The following is a 24241-nucleotide window of genomic DNA, read 5'->3' as shown; positions in this document are numbered from 1 at the left end:
CTTCAAATCACCTCTTGTCTGGTTGCACCTCACAATAAAAGTTATTCTTGTAGTGAAATGATTATAATGTGTTCTGTTTCAGTCAAGAAAGGCTGCCAGACGGCTAGCCCAGAGGGCTGGAATATAATCCGCGCATGCGCGATTTCTGAGGAAGACTTATATCAAAACAATACTCACGTAGGTGTGCCGCGTCACTCTATATAAAACTGAGCGCGGCACACAATCGTCCTCTTTAATCCCTCACGCGATAAGGTAAGATATTCTATGACAGTTAGCGCGAGGTGCCTACTGACTGTTGTCTGAAAGCTGGTAGATATACCCCTTTCCAGGCTATCGCGCTAGCTAGGATTACTTGTGCTCTACTGTTTTTAAGGTAGCTGTCGCTACTAAAAAGAAAACGGTCTTTTTCTCCCTATATTGTGTGCGACTCTCGCTCTATTGAGTGAGTGACTCGCCTGAGTGCTAGAATTGTTTAAGTTAACATACTAGCCTACTTGCTATTAGCTTGCTAGTCTGTACACATTGTATATATTAATATATGTATATGTATAATAGGCGAGATTTTTTACAGTTGTACAGAGAGTATCTATTGTTTATTATTTAGTCATTTGGCTGACTAGAGAAAATCTCTCAAGTCTTATCTGGCATAGGTAGCTACAGGCTCAACATCTGTGCCTTGTGGTTACTGGTACCAGCCCTGGTACCAGACTCTGAGGCTAGCATCTTATTGTTGGGGACTCTCACTCTGTTGAGTGAGTCACTCCCCTAATTGCTTAAGGGAGGTAGAGAGTAGCTAGAGAACATCTCTCTGGCCATATCTCTCATAGGCTGCTACAGGCTCAATATCTGTGCCTTGTGGCTGCTGGTACCACGTCTGGTACCACTGCATCTGTGCTCGTTGCAGATAAGTGCACTGATTGTGTCTTTTTTGTAATTTAGTGGTATTACTCCTCTCAATACCATGCCTGGCTTTCACGATTGCACGAACTACAATGGAAAAATGCCGATTGAGGACAGCCACACCCTCTGTGTGGCGTGCCTCGGCCCGGAGCATGCTGTCGCTTCAAGGGCAGACCCGTCCAGCTGTCCAAGCTGTGCCTCATTCTCCACTCGCACCCTGTCAAGTCGAGTGAACAAGGTTGCTGGTGGCAATGGATCTGTGTCATCAAGGGCATCTTCTGATGGTGGTTCACAACGTTCACCCCGGGCAGCTTCATTTGAGACCAAAGTCGGTGAAAACAAGGAGTCTGCCTCACCCCCCCTCTGGTAAGAAACACAGGAAAAGGAAGCATGAGGCATACGAGGCTCTGGCCACTACAATGACTTCTTTGGCTAAAGAGGTGTCGTCACTGGCTGTGAATCAGCAGTGGATGATGCAGCAGCTGACTGGACGCCCAGCCGCCCCAGACGAGCATTCTGCTGGTGTCTCTTCTTCTCACTGGCCTGCCCCTCGGGGGGCCACTGATGACTGTGAAGTTATTTCACTGATTGCATCTGATAATCTTGAAGACGATTACATTGGCAACCGAGCTGCAACATCCCCTCATCTTTCGGATCTGAGCTCTGACCAAAGCTCATCCTCACATTCTGTGCCCTCTGACGCTTCTGCTGCACTCTCTGATGATGAGTTCATTGGCCTAATGTGCAGAGCTGCTAGGCGTATAAAGGTGGAGATGCCAGCTACTACGCAGGCCCCACCATCTCGGTTTGACAGGACAAGAGATGCCACAAGTACACCATCTTCTCTCCCTGTGCTACCAGATTTTGTCAGGGAAATGACATCTGTGTGGCAGCACCCTGAAGCTGCCACCCCACCCATGAGGCAATGGGCAGTTTGCCAACATCAATGGGGCGGATGAGGTAGGATTTGGTGCATACCCAGCAATGGATGATTCCATAGCTGCTCTTGTACTCCCGCCTACAGCCCTCGTGGGGAAAGATCCTTCATGCCCAAATAAGCAGTGGGTAAACGACTACGGTAAAGTAAACGACTGACAAATGGCTAAAGAGGACATTTTACAGTACAGCCTTTGGTGCACGCCTTATGAACACTACATCCGTTCTGGCGCTGTATCAAATGGAGCTCATAGAGGACCTCTCTGCTGCCCCCGCACAAGAGGTGGTGAAGGAACTAAGGAAGGTCTCAGAGGTGCTGGTTCACCTTGCTAGAGGAGCGGCACACTCCAGCGGGCGTTCCATTGCTTCATTGTGGATGGCTCGGCAACACCTGTGGCTGGCTCAGTTAAAGCTCCCAGAGCCTGACAGAAATACTCTGATGAAGCTGCCCCTCAGTCCTGGCTTTACCTTCGGGCCTGGAGCAGTTGAAATGCTCCGCAGAGCTAAGGAGTCCAGGGAGTCCAAGAAATAGTGGGACCAGCTGTTGCCTAGACCCCCGCCGGCAAAGCGCCAACAGGGCATCAGAGTGCTAAATTATCTGGACGACTGGCTGATTTGTTCACCATCAAGACGGCACGCCGTGTCGGACACAGCAGCGGTCGTAGCCCACCTGCAACAGCTAGGCCTGTCTCTCAATGTGGAGAAGAGCCAGCTGAATCAGTCACAACAAATCATCTTCCTCGGGGTAAGTCTGGACTCCGTCACCATGTTAGCAGGTCTGTCGGACCAGAGGATTGTCAATTTGTATCAATGCCTTTCTCACTTCTCGGGTCAAAGCAGTGTCCGGTCCCACGATTGCCAGAGACTTCTGGGCCTGATGGCTGCGACCTCTCAGGTGGTTCGCCTCGGCCTGTTGCATATGAGACCCATACAGAGATGGTACTTGTCCAGGGCACTCCACCCTGTGAAAGATCGGAACAAGTTCCTTCTGATAACATCGAGGTGCTTAAGGGCTCTCCACTGGTGGAATACACCCCAAAATCTGAGCAGAGGAGTTCAGCTAGGCAGGGTCTGCCGACGCGAGGTCTTAACCACCGATGCCTCCCTTTCAGGTTGGGGAGCAGTGTTGAACGGTGTGGGAGCTCAGGGAGTGTGGTATCCTCCATGGGACTCCACCCACATAAATGTTCTGGAATTAAGGACAATCTACCTATCTCTCTGCCATTTCCTGCCGGCACTAAAGAACAAACATGTACTAGTGCGGACAGACAACATGTCAGCAATAGCTTACATCAGAGGTCTTCAACCGGGGGTCCGCGGAGGTACTGCAGGGGGTCCGCCAAATGATTTCATCTGAAGCATTTTTACCCTCTTCCAAAAATTCAAAACGTCCAAAAGACTACATAAACATAGCCTGACGATGTCATACTCATAATTCTAGTCAGAATATGAGTCTGATATCGCTCCATTGGGCTGTGATTATGGGGCGTGTTTCAACCGAACCAGGAGAAAAAATGCCTCTTCGCTCAATTGGTTACCTACAACCAATCAGAACAACGTAGTATGTGACCAGGGGCAGCTCATACATTACACTTTTACCGGATCCCGTAGGAAGGAAGGCAAAAACATCTTTTCGATTGACAAATGCCTTAATCGCGTTTCTCTGTTCCTCTTTCAAAATGAATGCACTGTCAATGTCTAAATGGACTCGAATCTATACATTTCAGCTCTCCAGCGGCAGCCATGTTTGTTGAAAACGAATTCAACTCGTGTGTTGGTGACGTGGTTGGCTACGTTCCTGTTGATCATCTGTCCATCATCGTATAAAGCCCGCCTTAACAATTTGATTGGTACGGCCGATATCGAGCCGCAGATAATTTCTCCTCAATGGAGTAATGCCAGACCGAACTTCCCAACCAAAAAAATTGTGGGCGGGGCTAAGTTCGGTCTGGTATCCAGGCTAACATAAACATAAACAGAACGTAAAAATTGCTTTCTATTCCTTAAAAATAATACATAGGCTACCCATGAGTCTTCATGCGATTATTTGATCATAATGGCAACATATGCACTTTTAGCTACATTTACCTATCTGGTGCCAAAAGACGTTACCTGCCATAACCATACAATTTGAAATAATTGATCGTTTTGTAATTTCTCGGAACAAAAGCTCCTCGTCAGACACCACTGGTTCAGATGATCTACCTTCAGAGGATACCAACACCCCTTCCATGAACAGCGAAAAGCGCAAATGGGAGAAGACACGTAAATATTCAGAGAATTATCTGAAGTTTGCCTTCACCTACAAAGAGACCGATGGTGAAGAATTATGCGTGGTTTGCTCTTCCGTGCTATCAAACGAAACTATGAAACCATCAAAGCTGCAACGACATCCCATGCTCACAAAAAAAACATTTAATATTTCCCGTTTAAAATCTTTTGAGGGCCAGCAGACCTTGATGAGACAATCAGCCAAACTGTGCGAGCTAGCTTTAAAAGACTCTCATCAAGTTGCATTAGGCTACGTGTCGCTCAGACCAAACAGCCATACATAATTGCGGAAAGTTTAATATTGCCAACAGCTAGTGATATGTGCAAAACAATGTTTGGGAAGGATGAGTACGTAAAAAAACTGAAAAGCATCCCAATGCCCGCCCTATTGATGAATTGCCAGCTGATGTGAGGGCACTACTAGTGGCAAAACTCCCGAAGGCAGATTTTTTTGCACTACAATTAAATGAATCCATGCACCGATGTGTCAAATGACGCTCAGCTTTTAGCTTCTTTGTGATTTGTCGATCAAAATGAGATGCAGGAGGAATTTCTATTCTGTAAACAGATGCCTGGAGGTAAAAAAAGTTCAGAGATTTTCAAAGTGATCGACAATTTTTTCCGTCAACATGATATACCCTGGCCAAAATGTGTCGCGATGTGCACAGACGGTGCAAGAGCCATGTATGACGCACTGCATTCATTCACTGCTTCATAGGGAGAATGTTGTTGCCAAAGACGTGAATGATGAATTCTCAAACGTCAGAAATCTCACTAGGTATGAGATATTTCATCCATACTTAAGCTTCTCAAGCTACTCAATTATTTGTCCCTCCCTAATTTAATACAGAGTGATGGCTGTAAGGGAGAAAAAAATGTCAATAATAAACGGAATAAATTGAAACGAGTTTTGTATCACAGATGATTTGTAATTCTGTTCAAACATGTGTAGGGGAGTGTGTGTGTGTGTGTGTGTGTGTGTGTGACAGACACTTAGTTCCAATTATATGAATATCAGGCCCAAATTTGGGGCGGCGGGGGTGGGGGTCCCTGCTCAGTGTCTCTCTCAGCCAAGGGGTCCTTGGGCTGAAAAAGGCTGAAGACCCCTGGCTTACATAAACCACCAGGGAGGACTGAGATCTTCAACGCTACACAGTGTGGCTCAAACACTCCTTCTTTGGGTAGACAAACATCTCTCTTCCATCAGAGCGGTACACCTTCCGGGCTCATTGAACTCTGCACCTGACCTGTTGTCAAGAGGCCGTCCGCATCCGAGCGAATGGAGGTGGCATCCAGCCGCAGTGCACCTGATTTGGGCTCGTTTGGGGAAGGCACGCGTAGATCTTTTCGCCTCAAAGGAGTCGGCCTACTGCCCACTGTGGTTCTCCTTATGCGGAAACGAGGCTCCTTTAGGGGTGGATGCACTGGCGCACGTGTGGCCTCAGGGCCTCCTTTACGCCTTCCCTCCAACCTCACTCATCCCAGCAGTACTGGAGAAGACGAGGAGAGAGAACTTGGAGGTTTTACTGGTAGCACCACGCCGCCACCAAGCGCCATGGTTTGCAGAGATTCACATTTACTATCCCAGGCAGGGGGGCAGTTGTGGCATCCAGACCCCTCTCTGAAAGGGACACATTCCTGGCTCAAGGATTGTCGAGCGCGGTGACACAGACTTTGCAGAGTGCTAGAGCTCCCTTTACAAGAGCACTGTATTCTTATAGGTGGGAGACGTTCAAGACTTGGTGCATACGCCGGAACGAATGCCCAAGGTCAGGTTCACTAACGTCAGTACTTGAGTTTTTGCAGGAACTCTTTGAACAGGGCAAGTCCCCTTCGACCTTGAAGGTATTTCTTGCAGCGATTTCAGCCTGCCATGAGCGTATAGATGGCAAAACTGTGGGAGCTAACCCCTTGTCCATACAATTCTTAAAGGGAGCTCAGCGACTACGCCCAAGACGGCTTCCCTCTGTGTCAACTCAATGTAGTCCTCCAGGCACTGACAAAATCTCCATTTGAACCCTTGGCAGATGTAGATATAAAATGGCTCTCTCTGAAGGTAGCTTTCCTACTGGCTGTCACGTCTGCTAAGCGCATTGGAGAACTCCACGTCTTGTCTGTGCATGCAGACTTTCTGTGTCAAGCCGGACGGGGCTGGGATTGTGCTGCGTCCTAACCCAGCCTTGGTGCCTAAGATCCTCTCAGCCCAGAACTTGAACCAGGTCATTGCCTTGGACCCATTTCATCCCCCTCCCTTTGGGTCAGAGGAGGATGAAACATTTAATTGTCTGTGCCCAGTGCGGGCCCTCCTCTGCTACGTCAATCGTACGCAAAGTTTCCGGGTAACAGATCAGCTTTTTGTATGCTACGGTGCAGGTCAGCAAGGGAAAGCCATTTCCAAACAGAGATTGTCGCACTGGGTGGTGGAGGCTATTAAGTGCGCTTATGAGCTGTCAGGACTCTCTGCACCAACAACTGCGGTGGCCCATTCGACACGGGGTATTGCTACGTCGTGGGCTCTCCTTAAAGGAGTTCCATTGCATGAGATTTGCCAAGCAGCTTGCTGGTCTTCACCTTCGACCTTAGCCAGGTTTTACTCCTTAAATGTGACATCCCGCTTGTCATTCGGGAATGCAGTTTTGAGTTCTAACTGAGTATCCTACAGAGTTCCAGATGTATGCTCTTGTGTGCAGCGTTGAATAAAAGCCTGAAAGACATTTCTTTGTCCTATCATTATTGAACTCTGCTGGGTGGTCCGTCCTCCGCGACGTTGTGACATACATGTATTCCAGCCCTATGGGCTAGCTGTCTGGCAGCCTTTCTTGACTGAAACAGAACGTTGGGTTACGGCTGTAACCTTGGTTCTGTGAAGGAAAGAAAGGCTGCCAGACTTTGTCGTCGCTCTGTCGTCGCTCTGGACTTCGCGTTCAGGATTTATATGAGGACGATGGTGTGCCGCGCTCAGTTTTATATAGAGTGACGCGGCACACCTACGTGAGTATTGTTTTGATATAAGTCTTCCTCAGAAATCGCGCATGCGCGGATTATATTCCAGCCCTCTGGGCTAGCCGTCTGGCAGCCTTTCTTTCCTTCACAGAACCAAGGTTACAGCCGTAACCCAACGTTTTAGTGCTGTGTGAAATTATCCATTCTATTTCTAACATATTATTGAAGGTAATAGTGAATTCAAATCCAGACTGAAACACAGGCACATGAGGGCTTAGTTTAGTATTTTACAGATAACAATGCTCACTCTTCAGGTGCAACCTGTAACGTTTACATACAACACTATTAACACAGACAGTGAAGCTTCTCATGAAGGGAGGTTTCACCTGAGTCTTCTGGTGGAGTCTTTGATCACAAAGAGAGAGGAGGGTGGCCAAGAATTATCCTGAAGCCTGCCAATCAGATCACAGAGTCAATGGGGACTGACCAATAAAATAACAGTTAATTGATAATAGGCTATCAGAGTAGACCAACAAAAGATAGAAATATAACCTTCAGTACAGACATATGCACATAGACGGAGGCAGGCGCACACACACGCACACACGCTCACACAAGCACACACACCATCAGTTCAGCACCTTGCAGTTAATCAACCTTGACTGCTATGATAATCAGTTAATTTGAGCAATCTTGCTGTTCTCACGTCAGGTGACGGCATGTCTTTGTTTTCTGAATGAAGTCCAAGCACCGGTCCGTCGTGGTAAAGGTCATGGTCCTCACAGACAGACGGACGGTACCCACAGACTTTTGCCTGGAGAGAGCACTGAGGACCTGCTCCACACTCTCATGTGAGAGGCTGCTCTCTGCCACTCTGTGAATTACATACAGACCAATGTCAATCTCTCTCTTCTGGTCTCTTTATTTTGCACTCACACATTATACATGTGTGTTGATGTTCTCTTTACTTTAATTAACCCTGACCCGTTTGTTATTAAGATCAACTTTGTCTAAGGAAGACAGGATGGCAGATTTGTTTACTGTATGTTACTCCCCAACACTGCAAAGCTAAACTGGGTATAAACTGGATTCAGTCCTGGACGGCACAAACAGAAGGGAAGACAACAAGCATATAACACAAGGAACACATTATATTTGCTTTACCTAATGTAGAGTTGAACACATAGAACTTGTACAAGTTCTTTATGATCACAAATCAGAAATGTAAAATGATTACCTCAATTCAGTCAGGATCTTTCCCTGCCCCAGAGCTGAGATCAGGTCAACAACATCAGCATCTGACAGGCTCTCCACATGTAACCTTTCAACAACATGAAGACAGCCATCAGACCATTCAACCACAACAGATCAGCTCTCTCACAAACAGACCACAGCATGACACACAGATGAAGCTGAACATATGAAAACACTGATGGCCAGATGTTTCCACATGGCCAGAGTACCCCATGAGTAGAATTACTCACATCCAAATCCACTGGCTGGTGGAATCATGTGGTAATGAATATGATGACAGCAACAGATCAGTTAACAAGTCAAAGGCTCAGGACAAGAGCACAACTGTGAGACTGAATTCTTCAATGTCAACTCAACTGGTATAAAATCAATTTATTTTGCTGGGTTTCATTTAAGAGCCCAATGGGTGCTTTAATTCCTCCAGACCCACGTGGTGCTCTAACAGCACTTGGAAATAACATATTAGGGATAGAATGATAAAATAGGTTGCAGACTCACTGAAATGATTGTACTGCATGCTGTCAAAAACTGACAGGAGCAAGGGTGGCATTCCTACTAACACCTGCCCACAACCTGACAAAACCACAGAGAACCTTTGATATTTTGTGTTTGGATGTGGTTTATATAGGAGACATACAGTCAGTGGCGACTCCTGAATTCATTCCCTAATGATTTAGGCAACCCATTCAGTAGGTATCAATTTGGTGTCAGCTGATTAACTCATACAGCAATTTATATTTTTGTCCCCTAGATGGCAGCACACAACACAAAGATTTCCCCTCTAGCTACATAGAGTAGCTATAGTTACAGGTGGAGGAGGGTTGCATCCAGGAACTTTCATAAGCAAAAATGATGTGACTCCACAATAAATTATCCCACTTATTAATTATTCATTATTCACATTACTCAAATGTTGCATGATGTAAAATAGCTTAACAGGACACATGATATGTCCAGTAACAACATAAAGGGGACAACATATAAGTCAAAATCAAAAATATTTATTGACTGATCTTGTATAGAAAAGCAAAAGAAGTTATTACATAGAAAATACCTCAGTGTTAGTGCAAGTAGCGAACATTCACACTGTGAAACCTATGAAAAGCTTGACGAAAGTACGTTAGTGCTAGCCCTCACGGAACACATAGAGATTGCATTGAAAGCCTTGAAAAAAATGTAGAAAAAAATGTAGAAAAAAATGATTTCACATGAGAGTCTATGAGATGTCTGGGGCGATTTTCAACCTCACTGAAATCCCCCCAAAATGGGCGGGGCCATTTAAAGCACGACTGTAGCCTGATTGGACAATGACATTCAGAGGCAGATCAGACAGTCTAGAACACTCAAAACCACTGTAGCAGTGGTAGAATCGGACAGAAAAGAAATCTCTCCTTTTCCCGTTTGGCAGTCGCCCAAAATCGCTCTTATGGACAAAGCGCCCATGCATACAGTATGTATATGCATTTTTGGTGAATGTTAAAACAATACTCAAAGTTGCATAGAAGGTCAATCTGGCACTTGACTCTGAAGAGAACAAAAAGTTATTTGTTTCATCAATCACCTCTTGTATTGTTGCACAATAAAAACTATACTTGTGGTGAAATGATTGAAAGGTGTTTTAGTGCTGTGTGAAAATCCCCATTCTATCTCTATAATATTGTGCTAATCTGGGTCAACCGATATGACTGTATATTATGTAGGGATGGGAATCAGCAGGGACCTCCCGATACGATACTTAGGTGGCGAATCTATATGTTTTACGATTCTGTGGGTATTGCGATTCTGTAAGTATTGTGATTCGATATTACGATTTCTTGCAATTTCTTTTGGTTATTTTTTTTTTCAAAACACTGGACCATGGAAAAGAGTTGAATCATACCTTCAAAAAAAACACAGTCAAATTCACTTAGAGCTTTCCAAGTTTTATTTCAAGTTTTAATTCCTAAATCTTCACATTAACTTAATGAGAAAATAAATAAAAATGTGCCCTATTATTGTATAGCCCCTGTCAACTGCACACAAACTGACAGATTAAGAAATGTATACCACTTAAACTACTTTTAAACAATAAATAAAAGGTAAATTAAATATAATTAGTACAAGAGCAATTCGTTCAGCTTTACTCAACGATTCATTCGGTCTTGACCTTGTTATAGATGGGCAGGGCAGAAAAGAAACGTCTTGATGGTATTGTGTACCTCGGCTCTAAAGTGTATATCATGTTATGAAAACCTGTATTTTCGACCACACTATATGGACTTAGTTCTTTGCATATAAAATGAGAGATTTGATTAGCCTTTTCTGAACTACTGGGGAGCTTACTGAAACATGTATCAAGCGTTCATTGTTTGCTGCTAGCAGGTTTGGCTTCCTCCGCCGTTTTGTCTGATAACTCAGGATGGTGTCGAGTGATATGAGCACGTATGTTGGTCGTATTACCACAATACTTTATCTTTCCGTGGCATAGTTTGCAGACAGCTCATGTCTAACTCACTTTTCCCTCGTAAATTATGAAAGTTCTTCCAGACGTGCGATTGAGGTGCAGCATGAACGTCTGACATGTTTTAAAAATTGTCACACACAAGAATTGCGATTTGTAACTGAATTGATTTTTCCCCCCTATCCCTAATAATATGCAATCTGAAGACACATTTCTCTATTCAGGAACACACTCACCCCAGCTCCTCACACCTGCTCAGTGCAGGCTGCAACATCCTCAGCTTCTCAGCTGTTATGTTGCACTGTGTGAGCTCCAGACTTCTGATGGTCGAGCAGCACTGCAGGCAGTACAGCAGCATCGAGCAGTCTGTCCTCGTCAGGGGAATGAAGTGAAACTTGATCTTACCCCAAACCTCCATGGCCTCCCTTACAAACTCCTCCTCATGGAGCTCATGGAGCTCATAGAGACAATGTAGATCTCGATTATTCACACCTTGATATATCCAATGCGCCAAACCCTTTCGAAGCTTTCTGTCCTTTTCCAAAACGCTTAGAAGCCATTCCTGCAGATGAGCTTTAATGGATGGCCAGGACTGCTTTTTCAGGTCTGGGTAAATGTCTCTGTTTGAAAGCCCAAAAAGGAATTGAATGACAGGTTTAAAACGTTCAACGTTTCGTAACAACTCCCGTAGTTTGTCAAGTGCCTCTTCCTCATTCTCCAACATCAGGTACTGGAGAGCAGCGAAGAACTCCTGGAAGCTCAGATGCATGAAACTATACATTCTTTCCTGTTTGACTTTCCTCCTTAGCAAGAATTTGCAGAGGAAAGGATTGTATTTGGTTGCTTGTGATGGATCAGGGAAAGCCTCAGACAAACTCTTCTCATCAAACAGGACCTGATGTTCCTGTAACCCTCTCTCTGCCAGCTGGCCCAGGCTCCTCAGCAGTGTTTCAGGCTGACTCAAATCCTGGCAGTGATGCTTCAGCAGAATGGACACAAAGTGCTCAAATATAGAGGTGGTTGTTTCTAGTTCCTTAGTGATGTCCATGCCTTCTTCTTGCTCCCTGAAAACTGTGCAGGTGATCCAGCAGATGACGGGGATGAAGCAGGCGGTGTACAAAGTCTCGTTGGTCCTCACACAGTCAAATGCTTTCTTTGCAAGCAGTTCTTCTTTGAAAAACCTCTGGAAGTACTCCTTCACCCCCTCCTCAGTGAAGCCTAGGATGTCAGTGAAACGCTGAGAATCACTGAGCAGCTTGCTCAGTTTGTCTGAAGCAGTGGACCTGGTGGTGACCAGCAGGAAGCACTTAGGCAGGACCAGCCCCTTCAGCAGAGCGCTCAGAGTGGCCTCAACAGGAGCTTCTCTGAAAGGGTCTTTAGGTGGCACTGTGCTAGTTTTCTCAAATGAGAACTTGAGCTCATCAAAGCCATCAATGAGGAAGAGCACTTTCATTTTTGAGTCCTTCAGCACCTCTGCTGTCTCACTGGTGAAGCTTGGACAGTAGCTCAGGAGATCCACCAGACTATGTGCCTCTGAGATTTCATTAAGCTCTTTGCATTTAAGGTGAAGAACAAGGTGGAACAGGTCTTTGAATACTATTCCTGAAGCCCAGTCGTACATGATCTTCTGAACAGTAAAGGATTTGCCATGTCCAGAGTTGCCCTGAAGAATGACTGCCTTTGGAACATCTCCACCGTCATCGGGTTTGAACAACTGGTCCACAGTGATTCTGTTGTATGCTTCACTTGCCCTGGTTTTTAAGACCTGCTGGTGATCTTCTCCTCTACAACGGATCTCCTCCTCTCTTTCTCTCTGATTTCTGTGTGTCTCAACGATCAGCAGCTCAGTGTAGCGGTCAGGCAGCAGTACATTCTCACCAGGTCGAGAGTTATACTCCTTCACTTTTTTATATGTGGAGCAGATGGATGTCTTGTATTCATTTATTTTGGAGGTATGATCTACAAAAGAACAATTTCATACACAGCATTGACTATTATTTCAAATTATGTTTTAATTTTAATTTGATATAATGATGAAATAGTAATTTAAGTCTACTCAGAATAAAATCTGAATTTACCAGGGTCCTGTGGTGGTGTTGCCGGAGCGGAAACCCCAAGACCTTCAGAGAATAAAGAGGATGAATTGTGTGTGTGAGTGTGTGAGTGACAGCACTGTAGATGAAGCATGTCCTCTATATTAACACTCAAACCAGGGCTTCAATAAATACTTTACTGTTGAATTCAATGTGCTTTTCTTACTATGATAATGATGATGAATGTTTGAGTTGATGCTGATGTTTCCCTGAACTGTACTGCGTGTCACGGTTGGAGCCGAGACATGGCCTCCACCCTGAGCTACAATTTTCCCATCCTGAGCTTCAGGAGAGAAGCCACTTGCAGCCTCTTCTGGGTCCTCTCCTGTCAAGGCTTCAAACAGAGAGCAGACCTATCAAACAGCAGCACTAGAGACAGTCACATCCCTTACTAAAAAACCTTGTCATATCCTATGGGCTTTAGACTGGGTCGAAGTTTAAGATAAAAATGTCTCGCAATTGTTACTGTAGTTCTGGTCCATTCTATGTGTATACGTCCTTCAGGTATGGTAGTGCATTATAAAAGTGAAATGATGCATACATTATTCCAACAGCGTGAGTAAGAGCAGTTGCGCGAATAACTGCAAATGAATGGAAGTCAAGGGACAAACATAAGAAGTGCGGGGACCACAGAAAACAGTGTCGGATAACTTGACACCGGTCTGTGTTGTGTGTCTAAGATCCTTGCTTGTTGGCCATTATGTGTCAGTTGTCCTTTTGTTTAAATAAATGGTGTGGAAAAAACCAGTATGTGCAAGTATGGGTGGGTACCTACCCCTCTGTAAGGATGACTCCATGAGTGGAACTGCTGTTGAACTAGGTTGCCATTAAGTCAAACCCTCCAGTGTTAGGACATCTACAATACAAATTAATAAATGCCAACAACTTACATTAATAATATATTTCGATTCGAACAATCTGTTGCTGACAGACATAAGTCTTATTTACAGATAACAATTCATTTCTTACATATCCTACACTTTACTTTAGCTGCCGTAGAGACGCACCTGTAAGCTATTTCGTGTTCTTCTCAGACATGACATTTATAGGCCACTAGACCGAAGACATGTCTTGACAAACTGCCTAATCAAGAATGTTCCACACACACTGGGATATACAGAGTGTCACATGACTCTACAGTAGGAGGTTATTGTTCTGAATTCAATTATAATCAGACCAAACGACACTTAAATCAATTTGTAAAAGAAAGTTTCTGTTTCAGTCTGTACCATTTATGGAGACAAAATGTCCACTGAAACTTCAAAACGAAATATATCTAACACAATGCTAATGTTCTTCTATACCTGCATGTTGTCAGGGAGAGCACACAACTGTTGTGTAGTAAGCACCTTTAGCCAACAGAGGGCGGTGCTGCTACGGAAGAGATGAGAACAGGCAGAGAGAAGATGCTGTCTCCACCTAACTCTGCTTTCTGTGTGAGAGGTGCTTTTATAAATATATGAAACTGAACTGAGGTGATGGAGCGAGCTGCAGTTGTTGTCACTAGTTTAGTGCACAGTGGTCTTGAGGCTCCAGCTAATCAACTAATCCCAAACAGGCCAAAAGGGTCCTTTGGTCTGGGTCGAGGCCATTTAAATCTGTGAACATGTGTACAATTCAGATGCCACACTGAGGCAAAGTTGACAAAGTATCCCACACATCTCTGAGGTATTTCTCTGATAACACTGAATAACCAACTGGGTAATTGAGGGGACAGGAAAGACCGAAATCCAAAAAGATCCGTGCAGCAAAGCAGTGTTTAATGGAAGGAAGAGAGAGAGAGATGAGATGTCAACGTCTGCTGCCAAATATGGGCATGGGTGGACCGGTGAACATTTCCTTTTTATCTGATCTTTCAAAGGTCAGAGCTGTTAGTTTCACAGACGAAGTAAGAAAGTTGTGAAACAGTCAAGGCGTTACAAAAGTGAGCAAATAAGCCAAGCAGTAAACACCAAAAGCAATCGCCAGTTTAACATACCAGTATTTTCCATAAGATTATTATGCCCATTGGCTGTTGTGGTAAAGTCTTACATTACACCAAGGCCTAAACTCCCAAGATCCACTCAAGGGCTATGGAAGTGAAAATGGAGCCTTCTCAAGAACGCCAGAAACAAACTCATATTGGACCGTCATGTTACAAATGTTGACTTCATATTTGACTTCATATTTGATCCCAGCCGTTGGGATAACTATTAATTTCTTACATATCAAACACTTTACTTTCCCTCACTGCCGTATATGCGTATCATTTCATTTAATAAATCATAAACGCTAAATGCACAGGTGAGAACTTATGAGTGAAACTGTTAAGGTCTCTGATTTAACACAGCAAGTTACTATATTAATACAGCACAGCTGGCTAATAAGTGCTAACGTTAGCCATTAACAGTCATAGTCATAGCACATAACATAAATGAATCATTTAATTGTACATATCAACGAACTAACACAGCTCATAGAAACTAAATATAGGTCACTTAAACATATTAACCACAGTGTGAGACAAACAAAAAACTTACAGCCACTGCTCTCGAGGGCGGGAGGAAAAGCGCAACACAATAGAGAGTCTGTCACCATGAGCGTAACGTATTCACTGCCGCGAAGTTCTGTACCCCACGACACAAGCACCTGCATGGTATCAAAGTCCAGTACGGTACTGTGTGCGTGTCACAGGTGTGTCAAACTACAACTGCGGCGAACCGCATTTTGAATTGGCCAAGAGCAAATTCTAAAAATATAATGGAATATGACCCACACATATTGTGTGCAGAAAATGCCAGACACGGTGGGGAAATTAATATTTCTTCATAGAAGTCAAGGGAAAATGTTTGTCTGTTTGATTTGCAATTAAACTGTTGCAGTGATGAAAGAGTGTATGGACGTCGACGACACTATGAAAGCAAACATCAGACCTACGCGTCCTCCACTGGCGCAAAGCGAGAAGAGAAATGGCAGCTAACATGCGAGCTCAACAACAGTACATTTTCCGTGCTAACAAAAGACAAAGAAATGCTACAATAGCCAGCTACGAGGTAGCTGAACTCATAGCGCAACACGGGAAACCTTTCTCAGATGGTGACTTCATAAAACAATGCCTCACTAAAAAACAGAAACGCAGAAATAATGTGCCCGGAAAATAATTCAACAATATGAGCATGTCCAGAAACAATGTTGTGCGCTAACTTAAAACATCAAGTGCCACATAAACTTGTGCTTTTGATTTCTACTCGATTGCATGTAAATTTTTTTGTGGGGAGTTGACGATAACTTCTGCATTACGGAGGAGCTGCTTGATCACAACAGGGCACAACAACGCGTAAGGACATTTTTGAAATTAGGGGTCATATCTGCTTTTTTGTGTAGATGGAATTTGACAAATAATATAGTCAAATTAGTTATGAATTTCCAAATCGTTATTCTTATGAACAAAATAGGTGATGACACTTTTACAGTCAATTTTAACATTCATTTTAGTTTTACGCAATATATATATATCTTTCAATCTGAGTCCAAAAGGTAAGTGAACATGAGCAGTGGTAGAACAGATGACTTAAAGATTCAGAATCCCTATTACAGAAGGAGCTAATACCAAATTGGACCAACTATACAATTAATTCATGAGTTTTCAAAAGCTTCAGGACTACATCTTAATATAGGGAAATGTGAAATCTTGAGTCTATTTGATACTGATGATGAGTACACCAAAGATATGTTAACCACACAACAGTTTAACTTCCTTCCTAGACTAAAAAAAACGAAAAACATTTTGAATATGTGGCTTAAACGTGACCTATCTATTTTTGGAAGAATTCTCTTAACCAAGGCTGAAGGCATCTGTTTTGAGGTTTCGCTCCCCTTTCTCACACTCTGGTGACGTCACCTTAGGGGCTGGGAGTGGGCAGTGATTTAGACGGGCATAGGTACGGACACCTGGGGTCCTTAGTCAGGTAACGTACTAACTCTTCAATGCTGCTAGCTCTGTTTAGTGCAAGGCAATGTTGTGGGTGCTGTGACTTGTTTCAAGGTATGTCTGAAAACGCTTCTCCTTTAAGCCTAATTTATGGTCAGCCTTTTACGCAGACACGCAAGATCCCCTTGCGTAGTTACGCACCCCCTCTCCGCGACCTACGTGCACTTCCCACATTTTGTAAAGCGCAATTTATGGTCGGCTTTTATGAAGGCACGCAAGAGCCCCTTGTGTAGTTACGTACCCTCTCTTGCGTGCATCTCCCAATTTTTTTAACTATCCGACAAAGCTACGTAAGGCTGAGATTGGTATAAACCCATTGCTGTTTACCTTGTAGGCAGTAGCATGCTAACATTAGATAGCTGGCCCAGACACCTTGTGGGCAGTAGCATGCTAACATTAGAAAGCTGGCTCAGACACCTCGCAAATCCCCTCAGACGTGTTCAGGTACAAAAACAGAGTTTTTACATTGCACAGTGTTTGAACAAGATTTCTTCGCTGTTTACCGTGTGGGTAGTAGCATGCTAACATTAGATAGCTGGCTCAGATACCTCGCAAATCCCCTCAGACGTATTTTACTACACCCACAACCGTTGGAAAACGAGCCCCTCGATGCAACTGCATGACCATGCAGTAACGCAGTTGCAGAAGCATAAAAAACGCTCAACTATCCGACAAGGCGACGCAAGCCGCAGGGCTGTGTGTTCAGTCCTGTACTTTTAATGCAGCACAGGAAGTACCTATACAGGTTGTATACATATGAAGAAGTTACACTTCCTGGAGATGCCATGTGAGTTCTGCCATGAGTAAAGTACCTGTTGGTTAAGCTCTGCCTACTCCGTCATTTCTCATACATTAGAAACACTACACTGTGATTGGTCCAACCCATCGCTTTGACTTTGTGGGTAGTTAGTAGCATGCTTAGATAGCTGGCTCAGACACCTCGCAAATCCCCTCAGACGTGGGAAACCCAGGTTACTGTGACCAGGGCTGCTTCCCCCCTCTGACCATCCCTGGGGTTCCGGTGGACAGCCGGAGGTCCTCTCGGTCCTTAGCCCTGTTAAACAGAGCTTGACTGCTAGATATACCGACTCAAACATATAAACTTGGGAGGACAAATAACATGCAGAGACTGGATGCAAGTTCTGAGAGAACACTCAATCAATGTATTTTGTGCAGGTGCATCAGCTTATATAGACAGTCACATGACACACACACCTGAAATGCATCAGCAATAATTGGGAGCACAATCAGTTGTCAATTATACAATTAACAAGCCCCTCCGCTAAAGATAAGTAGCCTCAGTAATATAGCAAAAACTATTAAATCCTCTCCTTGCCTTTTTACTGTCAAGTGTATTGCTAATTCCAGTGCCTCTTTCTCTCTCTCCCTGGACAGGTGCGATGGGTTTCACTTGAGCGGCAGGCCGAGCCCCAAGTGGTAGAGCCCCCCCCTCACTTCTCCTTGCGGTGTGCACCACGGTTCCCTTATTTTGGAGTGCAGTGCGTATTTGTTTTATGCACGTGTGGTGTGTCTTCTGGGCCTCTCCTTTCCTCCTCTCGGAAAGTCCTGCTCCCCGCGGTAACCCCCTGCCCTGCTCCACTTATCCTCCACTAGTCCTGGCCACTGGTCCACTTATCCTCTACTAGTCCTGGCCACTGGTCCATCAGTAAGGCTTCGGCCATCATACATGCTCTGTATCGGGGTCGTAGCCCACTGGCTGTTTACAGTATGTGTTTACTGTATGTGTTTACAGGATGTGTTTACAGGATGTGTTTACAGTATGTGGTTACAGTATGTGTGTAGTGGCTAAATCTTGCCAATTTGTTTGACCACTTCTTGGAGTTCCCGGCGATTGTATCTTGACGCGTGATTTAAATAGAGTCCATGAGACGTGGATAATGAACTTGTTTCCATTTATTTCGTATATCAAAAGTAAATTAAAGCATTAAAGTCTTTTTCACGGTCACGATTCACGCCTCCCGGTCACGGTCAATAATGATATGCGCAGGCCGCCGGAACTCTCCACTCTCCTTGGCCTGGCACACCCTTATCCCAACGCCAATCAATGTCTGACCTATAGGGGGCACACACACTCAGAACCAATCACAACTTCCTAATTTGGGATAATTCAGTACAAATCAAATCACCAACAACAATACAGTCACAAAAACTGAAATATCCACCAAATACTCCTAAATGGCTCCTACACACCGGCCCCTAATAGTGTGCATGGGCAACTATTACAACATTCAAAATCATAAAGGAGCCTACGTTCATTGTAGTTTACTGTTATTCTTAAATCATTAACTCAATCATATCATGAGTGGGTATTACTCATCTCTGGCTGGTGACTTTGGTCATCTTTTCTGCTCCTTCGAGAAGCAGACAGAGCTTGGTTACTGGCCTCACGAACACACCAGTCTTCGTGATAATTTTCACTGTCCTCACCAAACCTCTGGAATCTGGTTGGACTTCTATTATTCTTCCAAGGTTCCAGGACCCACGAGGGGCTGTGCTGTCCACCACCATCACAATGTCTTCTACCTGAAATCCTTTCTTGACTGTAGTCCATTTTTGTCTTTCTTGTAACAGGGGAAGGTATTCCTTCGTCCATCTCTTCCAAAAGAGATCGGCAAGAAACTGAACTTGTTTCCAGCGCCGTCTGATGTATGTGTCTGACTTCTGAAACAGTCCAGGGGGAAAAGCAGGATGGCACTTGAGAAGGAGAATATGATTAGGTGTTAGTGCCTCAAGATCAGAATCATCTTCATGGACTGTGCTGATAGGGCGACTGTTCAGAATGCTTTCCACCTCACAGAAAAGTGTTTGCAAACCTTCGTCATCAAGTGGTTGTTCATGAGCAATGGAGTTGAGTCTGCCTGACCATACGGATTAGCCTCTCCCACACCCCACCATGATGTGAGGCTGCTGGTGGATTGAAGGTCCACTGAATACCTTTCTGGAGCATTGTGTTCTGAATCTTTTCTTTGTTCCAGTTTGAGATGGCATCTTGTAATTCTCTTTTAGCTCCTACGAGGTTGGTTCCGTTGTCAGAGCGGATACATGTCACCTGACCTCTTCTGCTTATGAACCGCCTCAGAGCGTGAATGCAAGAGTCTGTGTCTAAGGAGTGTGCCATTTCCAAATGTACTGCTCTACTTGACATACAAGTAAAAATGACACCATAGCGCTTGACTAGGCTTCTACCTCTTTTTGTTTCAAAAGGCCCAAAGTAATCAACACCTACATTGCTGAAAGGTGGAAGGTCAGCTTCGAGTCTTTCTTTCGGCAGGTCTGCCATCTTCTGTTCTCCAATCCTTCCTCGGACACATCTGCACACAACACACTTGGATATGACTTTGCGATCCGTGGAGTTGGCATTAACAATCCAAAATCTTTTTCGGAGTTGTGAGAGAACATGGTTTCTCCCGCCATGTCCAAGCTGCTCATGTATGTGTCGAAGTATTAGTGTGGAGACATGAATGTGTTTGGGCAGGATTATGGGACGCTTAGCCTCCTCAGGCATTGCGGCCTTGCTGAGTCTTCCTCCTACTCTCAAGACTCTGTCCTCCAATACAGGATCCAGCTTGTAGATGGTGCTGTTCCGCCTTAGTCCTTTTCCAACAAATTTCGTCTTTTCCAGCTTTGCCATTTCCTCTGGATAGCTTTGATGTTGACAGAACCTTATAATTGCTTTCTCCGCCCTCATCAGGTCCTCCAGGGAAATACATTGGCTGCCAGGTTCGTTCTTGCCGGCTTTTCTCTTGCTGTCCAGCATTTTGCTCTGGCTTCTTGTCTGTGATTGTGGAGACACTTTCCAATGCATCTTTCTATTCACACTAAGAGCAAGCAGAAGGTTTCTCAATTTCAAGTACCACACGACAGCTCTTTTTAACTTATTCCAACTTGAAAAGTATTCAAGCAACTGCCATGTTGGATTGTTCTGTGTCTTGATGACAGCGCTGTACACTGCTGTGCATCTCTTGACCTCAAGGTCATTCTGTGAGAGTGGCATGGCTTCTACTGGGTTCTGTGGCCACTCATCTTCTGATTTCCACAGGAACTCTGGTCCGTGGGTCCACTTACTGCATTTGATGAATCTTTTGTCTTCCATTGACATTTCTTTGTCATCTAATGTCTCATTAAAATCATGATTGTACTGTTGTACAAGCAAATCTTCCAGCTTCGCAACTGATATTTTGTTGACAGTAACATTCTGACGCCCACTGCTGTCTGTCATGACACTGTCATCTAGAGGACCATTAACAACCCACCCCAATAGGGTCTTCACCGCATACGGCCCATTTTCACGACTGTTTATAATTTCCCATGGTTCAATTGCTTTAGGAGCATTGTTTCCAATCAATAACTCCACTTCAGCTTTGATTTTCGGGATCTGGATCTCACTCAAGTAAGGCCACCTAGATAGCTCTTCTGTCTTTGGAATGCTGTCGGTGTCCACAGGCATAGTCTTTTGCGTGTACACCTCAGGCAGTGCAATAAAGTTGTTTTCATTCAAAGCACTAACCTCTATTCCATTCGCCATGTATGCAATCACAGATTGTTCTTGATTCATTGTCTTCAACAGGATGTTGGTCCTTTTTCCTCTGATGTTAAGCTTGTTCAGGAGATTTTCTGTGCAAAAAGTAGCAGAGCTGCCAGGATCTAGAAAGGCATAGGTGTTAATGATCTTACTACCTTTTGTGCATTTCACTTGAACAGGTACAATGGACAAAGTGCATTTCTGTACATTACCGGCCCCAGTATGTTCATCAGCTTTGACAGACACCTGCATGCTGTTCAGTGTTGTCTCTTTGGCTTCCTTCGTTTCTTTTGCCTTGATGTGCAAGGCACTTGGATGCTGCTTCTTACAGATGGTGCACTGGAGACGTTTCGCACAGTCCTTGCTGATGTGTCCAGCCTTTGCCAGGCATCCAAAGCAGACTCCATTCTGCATCACAAATTCTATTTTCTCTCTATGTGGCTTTGAATCAAACTGAGAACATGTCATGAGCTCATGCTTACCATTGCAGAAGAGACATGCTTTGTCTGGCACTGTGTTTTGGTTTGCTCTTGGTTTGTCTCGTGTCATGGTTTCTTCTGACGTTCGCTGAATCGGCTTCACGTCAACTTGCGTAGCAAAACTACCTTTAGGAAGTGGCTTCGTTGGGGGTCTGGATTTGACCTTGCTGGAGCTAGATTCCTGAATGTCACCAAAAACTGGATCTGAGACAATGGTCGCCTGTTTTTCGATGAAGGATACCAGGTCAGCCATTCTCACTCTGATATTGCGTTGTTGTATTTCACAGGCCTTTGAGCGCCATCTTTCTCTTAATTTATATGGCAATATGAAAATGATATTTCTCATGTTCGAAATTGTGTCTAACTCTTCCATGTACTGAAGCTGTTCCATGGCATTGCAGCAACTTCTCAAAAACAATGCAAAGTCCTGCAAAGCTCTTGGTTCTTCTGATTTTATCACAGGCCATGAGAGGGCCTTTTCAATGTAAGCACATGAGATCCTGTAGGCGTTTCCAAAATGCTCTTTAAGCAATTGCCTTGCTTTTCTATAGCCTCTATTTGCATCCATGAATTGGCAACTTTTGACTAGCTGCTGAGCTTGTCCTTTTGTGTACTGGATGAGGAATTGAAGTCTGTCTTGGTTATTGTCTGTTCTGCTTTCAATGATGTGTTCAAATGAATGAATAAAGGAATTGTACTGCAAAATATTTCCATCAAAAACTGCAAGATCTCCTTTCGGCAAAGTATGCAGCAATTGCTGTTTAACTAGGAGACTTGTCAACTGATTTTGCTTTTCAAGAATTTTGGAAAGATTGTCAGGTTCTTGTCCTCCCTGTGGAACAGCAAAGCTCTGTGAAGACGGATTCTGCAGAGTGTGAGTGCTCTGTTCATGGACTGGTCTAGTAGCACTGAAAGACTGGGTAAAAGATGGCATTCTAGGCGTTCTGGCTGTTGTGGGCAAAACAGGGAATTGCACATGAACTCCATCTTTAGGCCTTGTATCTCTAACAGTGTGTTCAGCAATTTGCTCAGAAATCTTTTCAACATTTTCTTCAAGGTAAGAATTCATTGCATTCAATTCTGTATTGTTCGTTACATCTAAAGTTGTATTATCAACAGCTTGTGCTTCAGCATTTCTGAGATAGTTAATTTTGGCTGTAGTTGCAGACAATTCAGCTTGTAAATTAAGAGTCTCCATTCGCTTTCTGAGTTTTTCTTGCTCATCCTCTAATGCATGCTTTTTCTGTAAAGCTGCAGCTTTAGCGAGTAGTGCTGCTCTTTCTGCCTCTGCCTGGATGCGCACAGATGCTGTGGATGAAACTGACCTGTTGCTGCTCAAAGACAGCCTATCGTCCTCAGTAGGCCCGACACTTATATCAGCACTACTTTCCAATCCAGTATAGGAAACTGTTACATCATGCACAGGATTTTCAATTGAATTTATCCACCTCGTGACATTAGATAAAAAGGTGCTTATCTGTTCAAGCCTCGGTGCATACCAGGATTTTGTATCCTCATTTCTATCTTCCTCTTTTAACGTTTCTTGGTATGACCCATGCAGAGATCTGAATTCCTCCAACATTGTATTAAACATAACCATATTACTTTTCACTTCATGAAGACTTGTTTTGTCATCCATCAGAGTATTTACAATGTTCATTCGTCTCGTCAGATGCGACAATTTGCCAGATCTAGATGAGCGCAATTTCATTTCTTCATTGAGGTTTTCTTCAGGTAGGCCCAAACTCGCCTCCTTCACGGGATCAGCCATCTTAGTTCAATTTATAATTTTCATTCGTTATGTCAAAAATAGTTCTTCAAATTCATACTCCAGAATTTCAACAAAAAGCCTTTTCTATCGTGTTCTCATTTGCGGTAATTGCGGTAGTCCATATATGCCCATACGGCTTCAATTCACCGACGTTAACTCAAACAATTAACATCGGGTTTTTAACCAAAAATGCTCCGTCTTTCTTAGGTTTTAAATGTGCACAAAAAAGGTCTTCAAATGTATAGTCCATCCATATTGCATTTAATTTCAATGGAAAGCGTACATACCTCCGATACAGTTTAATTGATTTGTTTGTTTGTTGCGCGTGGCGCGCTGCCGCGCTGGCTTGTTCCTCAATGCAAATTTCGTTGTAATCCAAGGGTGCTTGTTCCAAGTAATCCAACAGTAATCCACAAATATACAGCAACGATCCATTAAAAGGTCCAAAGTTGCGGCATTATTGACTTTTTGTAGTGGCTAAATCTTGCCAATTTGTTTGACCACTTCTTGGAGTTCCCGGCGATTGTATCTTGACGCGTGATTTAAATAGAGTCCATGAGACGTGGATAATGAACTTGTTTCCATTTATTTCGTATATCAAAAGTAAATTAAAGCATTAAAGTCTTTTTCACGGTCACGAT

General features: G+C 44.0%; 1 protein-coding gene across 1 annotated transcript; it reads right to left on the bottom strand.

Annotated features, from left to right (window-relative positions):
• Positions 1-7385: 7385 nt before the first annotated feature.
• On the bottom strand, positions 7386-13934 carry LOC105896274 (NACHT, LRR and PYD domains-containing protein 1 homolog). The gene is made up of 7 exons (XM_031562953.2): positions 13613-13934; positions 13004-13171; positions 12823-12864; positions 10981-12703; positions 8288-8371; positions 7757-7924; positions 7386-7502 (listed from the first exon to the last, which is right to left on the bottom strand). Exons 1-7 carry the CDS (start codon positions 13632-13634, stop codon positions 7433-7435), a joined length of 2277 nt encoding a protein of 758 aa, XP_031418813.1. The 5' UTR covers positions 13635-13934; the 3' UTR covers positions 7386-7432.
• Positions 13935-24241: the final 10307 nt, after the last annotated feature.

The sequence above is a fragment of the Clupea harengus genome, chromosome 25 (genome assembly GCF_900700415.2).
Source record: "Clupea harengus chromosome 25, Ch_v2.0.2, whole genome shotgun sequence".
Lineage (NCBI taxonomy): Eukaryota > Metazoa > Chordata > Actinopteri > Clupeiformes > Clupeidae > Clupea > Clupea harengus.
This window is presented reverse-complemented; position numbering and strand designations above follow the sequence as displayed.